This window comes from Electrona antarctica (assembly GCF_951216825.1).
Source record: "Electrona antarctica genome assembly, chromosome: 6".
In the NCBI taxonomy this organism is placed as follows: domain Eukaryota; kingdom Metazoa; phylum Chordata; class Actinopteri; order Myctophiformes; family Myctophidae; genus Electrona; species Electrona antarctica.
In genome coordinates, this window is record NC_136811.1 from 13,616,899 (window position 1) to 13,623,374 (window position 6,476).

Here is a 6,476-nt window from a genome sequence, read left to right on the forward strand (position 1 = left end):
TCGATATATTTTCGAGATATATACGAGAGGGAGTATCGCGATATATCGCAATATCAATATGTTGGGGCAAGGTACAAGGGGACAGGGGTTTTAAAAGTTTACAAAGTGGTTAAAATGGTTTTGCGTGATTTTGATGTAACTCATTTCGCTGGGACCCCTTTTGGTGTTTTAAACATTATGTTATAATTTGGCTATTGAAAAATAGCAGATCTACAAGCTCATAGCGCGCCACCGAGTGGCGTGCTATGAGCTTTTAGATCTGCTATTTTTGAAAAAACGTGAAAATGTGGCGCAAATTTGCAATATATATTTTTTCAGAACAAACGTTTTTAACTCAAATCTTTGCTTCTGGGGGGGTCACTGGAAAAACATATTACTGGAGCAACCAATTACATATCATTTTTGGGGTCCTTGACATGAAAATGTTTGAGCACCACTGATACAGAAACATAGGAATTTCAGAAAACTGTCTTTAGAAGAGTTTTTTTTTAAATTTCGACGTCAGGCCTAAATGGGTTAACTCATTTCGCTGGGGACCCCCTAGAACCCCCACAAGGACCCCACTTTGAGAACAACTGTTCTAAAACAGCCAAAAGTCTGTGTCAACTGAACTCTGGCAGTTCAAGTAACAACCAGGAGTTTGCTGTGTGTTGCTGCTACGCCACTACAGATACTGTACACATGGAGTGTCTACTGGATGTGTAGCGGGTTTGGAGCCATTTCTTTAGTCCCACATGGACCTCGGGTGACCTAGGCTAGGATTCCCTTTCTCATGGCTTCCAGTCACTCTCTGGCCTCTCACATTTCTAAACAGTTTTCTCTGAATAAAGAGGATAAAATACCCTTCTCCTTTTAAAAGCACCGTGCTCAATGATTCAGTAAAGCACCTGCTCAATCTCTCTACAGCAGTGGTTTTCGACGTGTTTGTGCAGGAGGCACACCAAAGGAACGGTCAAAATCTCAAAAGGCACACCTGAATTCACCTGAATCTATAAAAAAAATAGCCTCAATAACACTTTTTTTAGTAACACAATTAAATTTTACTTATCCATGACTCTACCATGATACTTGGGGATTGCCTTGCTGTGCATCATTGGCTGATGAGGTGAGAGCCGAGAGTACAGAACGAAAATAATAGTAATACTAGAAAAAGTGCCCTTCTGGGCACAGGTCTCCACCAGGAGGATAGGAGTGTGTGTGTGATGTTTGGCAAAATGTTTAGGAGGAATATAAACGTGTGTGTGTGTGTGTGTGTGACGCGGCTTGGCCTGTTGTAGCGCCACCATGAGGCTGATTTGAAAACTGTCAAGTGGCATTTCTTCCAAAGCCTAGTGGGAATATGCATGCACAGTTTCACCACAATCGGACGCTGCGTTGAGTAGTTGTGGCGATTTGTACAAAGCGGGTACAAAGCGGGCTACTCCTGAAAAGTTTAGAAGCCAATTGTAGCCAATGAGGGTGGATTATGAGAAATCAAACAAACCAGTATTGATCACATGACTATGAAGAGCATGTGTACCGATTTGCGTGAAATTTGGATAAAATCTGAAGGAGTAATATTAGAAAGTGTTTTACATATGTCGGCCTCCTGGTGGCGCTATAAAGAGCAGATGTGAAAAATTCCAGGCAAAGGTTTTTCCTCTGGCCTCTAGGGAGTTGGCATACAAAGTTATCCACAGATCCGTGCAGTTAGAGGTAAAAACACTTTTCTGCCAGTTATAGCGCCACCATGAGGCTGAGTTGAAATTTTTCATGTGGCATTTCTTCCTCTGCCTAGTGGGAATGTGCGTGCACAATTTCACGGAAATCACACGATGTGTTCATGATTTGCAGCATTTTGTATGAAACTGAGCACTCCTGCAAACTTTGGAAGCCAATCTTAGCCAATCAGGATGGAGTCTGAGAAATCTGAAACACCCGTTTCGTTGAATGGCTCTAGAGAGACTGTGTACCAATTTGCGTTTTGTTTGGACAAAATCTGTAGTTGTACTGTCCAAAAACTTGTTTTGCACAAGAGTGCAAAACATACTCTCTCCCCATGCCTTCGGCCTGGTGGAGACAATAACATACATATAATATAATTCATAATTTAATAATTTAATTTTAAAAAAATGGTATAGTTGCACATATTGCTATGATAATGTGTGGTTGTCACAAAACCCCAAGGCACACCTGGATGTGTCTCACGCACACCAGGCATGCACAGTTCTACTAACAGCATAGGCAGGCTGACAGTTCTCTTCAGCCTCTTCATTCCAGTCTATCAACCCGTTCATGGACCCATGAAAATGTATTGCACATGCATACATACATAGTATCCATACTCGTCCACTGCAATTCAAGTACAAACAACTATACGTTGTCAATTCTATACGACATGCACACACGCGTGGGGGAGATTTGCATGCAGCATACGCGGCACAATACATATTGTCTATTCACCGCACGTCTCCTAGAATAGGAAACGGGAGCGTGGGTGGAAGCAGCAGCCACTGGTGGTACCAGCTTCTAAAAAGGCTTTGAAGCCATGTGTTATCCTTCCTGTCGCGGGGTTAGAATGCATGCACCGCCGTCGGGGGCGGAAACCTTGTAAGTCCAAAAGCACAACTTTTCAGGAAATGGACAAACAAACCTGTGTGCCGAACTGAGCCAATGGAGTTGTTATATACACCCACAAGCTCTTCAATGGTTAACCCATTTAGACCGGAGGACGATTCTACAAATGTCTTTTAAATCCTGACAGTTTTCTGAAAAACCCTATGTTTCTAGGTCAGTGGTGCTCAAACTATTTCATGTCAAGGACCCCTAGAATTACATGCATTTGGCCACCGACCCCCATCTGAAAATATGTAGTTCCATGGCACGGACCCTCCAGACGCAAAGTTTTGAGTTAAAAATGTTCGCTCTGAGAGAATATATATTCAAAGATTTGCGCCACATTTTCACGATTTTTCAAATCGCTATGAGCTTGTAGAGTTGTAGATCTGCTATTTTTCAATAGCTAAAGTATAACATAATGCTCAAACACCAAAAAGGGTTCCCGCCAAAAATGGGTTAAATATCAAAGTATTACAACCACCAACAGACTTAACCACCTTCACCCTGCAGGCATCCCTATTTTGATGGGCCCAAAATATCAGATCTATCAGAGTCAACGGTAATCTTCGCCACATCGCGATAAGTAGTGAGCTTTGCCACTTTTGAGCGATAGTCATAAGACGTAAGACATAATATTGAGAATTAATTCATGGAAAACATAAGAACATAAAATATGGAGATACATCGACAGCGATGAAATCCCGAGTGTCAACTTTACTCGTAAAAAACACTTACACAAGTTACACTCATAACTCATCTCTTGGTTTCTAACACTAAACTGGCCTGTTACTCAGAGACTTTTACCGTGTATAAAACAACAGTAGGGCTGCAACTATCGATTATCTTCTTACTTAGCAATTACGGTATTAATTACTCTTTCCATTAATGGAACAACCGAGGACCGTGTGCGGTCTTGTTTTGATATTCATTTTAATTTCGAATTGACTAATACATTTGAACCGATTTATTTTTTAACCCATTTTGGGCGGGAACCCCTTTTTGTGTTTTAAAGCATTATGTTATACTTTAGCTATTGAAAAATAGCAGATCTACAAGCTCATAGCGCGGCACCGAGTGCCGCGCTATGAGCTTGTAGGTCTGCTATTTTAGAAAAATCGTGAAAATGTGGCGCAAATTTGGAATATATATTCTTTCAGAGCAAATCTTTGCTTCTGGGAGGTCCCTGGAACAACATCTTTTCAGATGGGGGTTCGGCTGCCAATTACATATATTTTTGGGGGTCCTTGACATGAAAATGTTTGAGAACCACTGACAGAAACATGGATTTGTCATGATTTAGAAGACATTTGTAGAATGGAGCTCAGGTCTAAATGGATGAATGTATTCACATTATTCACATTGAGAAGCAGTGATCTACAGGCTGAACATTTGCACAGATGAAGCTGCAGATATAGAGTATCATGACTTCATCTCTCAACGCGTACGTACATCTAACCTGGCTGTCTGCTCGGGTGTCCCTGTCTATTTAGGTATTTATATCCAGCGACACATGAAAACACGTAATGGTTTTACAAGACTCGCGGCTCAAGGGAGGCTCGGTGCGATGCAAGGACACAAAGAAATAAGACCCCACCCTATGCCTCCACTCACTAATGTATTTATTTTAATATTGTGTTATTTGCATAATGATATATGCATTATAATGATATAATGTACCGCCTAATTTGGCTTTTTCATACACGTCGGAAAATTGTGGTTGAAAATCTAAATCTGCACCACCACTATCATTGAATAATCATACAGTTGAGTTTTGCTCACTCAAACTCTTTATAAACAAATCAAAGGATACGTATATCATCAATATACATTCAGTTTAAGCATTTACAGTAGACAGGCTTCCAAAGCATTGCAAATGAAGCTGGTTTTGAATGCTACTGTAGGCATTCACCATGCACATTTACAGGCCAATATTGTACAGTAGTGACAATACAAGTCAGTACAAGTAGCAACATGCTCCACGTGTGATGACTTTTCTCTGCAGTTCCATTCTGCTAACTGTACAGTTTTTCAGAACTTCACATTTTTAAGTCATAGTCCATAAAATTGTGTTTCTTTTTTTTAAATCAACTGATATTCTTGTCTAATTATGAGCTAGTATGTACAGTACAGTAAACATCTGAAGTTGTCCCTTATCTGTTGCCCTACCTTTAACAGCTACAATTTGTTATGGAACTACTTTCATTTCTGGCACAAATGTATCAGGCCAAAAAGAGAGCGACTTTCCATCTCTGATCCTTAGACTATTGTGTTCGGAACTGCAAACTAAACTAAATTAAACCACAGAAAAATAGGAAAAGAATGCCTGGAAACAGATTAAATATAATCCGTTGGCTAATTCCACTCAGGTTTCACAAAAGGCAAAGCTCATCCAAGATGAGAGAGGGAGACCAGAGGAGTGAGGAAGGCAAGGTGTCAGATAGTTAAGAGAGGGAATTCAGTACTGTGGGGTGTCAGCCGGGCGAGCCGATGCCACCAATTAGAGACATTTCACCTGCCGTCACAGCAACACAACAGAAACCCAGAGGGAAACCAGAGGCAGCAGACCAGGACAAAAGCAGACCCAAAAAGAGAAAATGAGAGAGAAAGAGTGACTGATGGAGCGAGGGATGGAGTAGCAGAAACAAGGCCAGTAATGTGACAGGTGGGTGTAGATGGAAGGACAAGTGAACAGCTTCAGAGAGAGGGAGAGAGAGAGAGAGAGAGAGAGGGAGAGAGAGAGAGAGAGGAGAGAGAGAGAGAGAGGAGAGAAAGGTGGAGAAAAAGAAGGGACGGTTACTGACACACAGTAAGACAGAGAGACAGACACGCAGGTGGAGACAAAAGGGAGAGAGACCTACCAGCGTCTGTTGGTATCTCAGAGCTTTCCTTTGCGACGCATCTGCAGCCATTGACACGCTGTCACTGACCCAAAAATAACCTCGCTGGACACCCCAGCATTTCCAACAGCGTGGGCAACGCTGCTCGCACACAGACACACACACACACACACGCTCACATACGCTCAGTGCAGCTCAATAAGAATCAGCATACAGACCCCTGTCACATGCATACACACACACACACACACACTTGTCACTCGTTCATGTACTTGCACCTGCTCTGTGCAGATCAGCACGCACGAAAGTCCTTTCTCAATCGCTCACTCACTCAACTCACACACATACACACTCAGTCATTGCAAAAACAGCAGTTGAGAAAACAAGGGCGTCAAAAGTTTCCTGGAGTCCCTGTGTCTTCTGCCCCAAATGATCCACAAGCAAGTGAGCCGATCACGCTCTGCTGCAGGACTGACTGACAGGAGAGACACCACAGACACAGTTGGACAGAAAGACGGACGGACGGAGCCCTGCACCGTGATATGACGAGACAGGAGCACCAAGCGTTCCTTTATTAGAACAGCAGACACCTAATCACACACACACACACACACACACACACACACACACACACACACACACACACCCTTAGCAGTGGCAGGAACGCCACGCGCACGACCACACACACACAGATGCACACGCTTTTAGGTGTGTGTTTTCAGATGGGGTGTTCTTGTTTGGACAGGGGGTGCAAAGGGTGGACAGGGGGGTTAGCATAGGGTGTGTGTGTGTGTGTGTGTGTGTGTGTGTGTGTGTGTGTGTGTGTGTGTGTGTGTGTGCGGGATGGGGGGGGCCCGGGGGGGTGTAGGCACCCCCCACAGGGCTGCCCCTGCAACGTGAGCACCAAGGTGCACATGACACCCCTCCATGACAGCTCTCACCTCGTCAGCCAATGATGCAGCAAGGCAATCCCCAAAAGCGATCACATGGGGCCTCCATTGTGACTCCCTCCCTGCAGGGAAGGCTGCAAACGCTGGACAA

At 43.4% G+C, this 6,476-nt stretch overlaps 1 protein-coding gene across 1 annotated transcript in view; it reads right to left on the reverse strand.

Annotated features, from left to right (window-relative positions):
* clcn1b (chloride channel, voltage-sensitive 1b) overlaps positions 1 to 5,960 on the reverse strand; it is an 81,692-nt gene extending 75,732 nt beyond the window's left edge. The window contains exon 1 of the mRNA XM_079504829.1: positions 5,457 to 5,960. Within this exon, the coding sequence (XP_079360955.1) occupies positions 5,457 to 5,507 (51 nt within the window). The 5' untranslated portion in view covers positions 5,508 to 5,960. The remainder of the gene's footprint in view (positions 1 to 5,456) is intronic.
* Between the last annotated feature and the right edge of the window lie 516 nt (positions 5,961 to 6,476).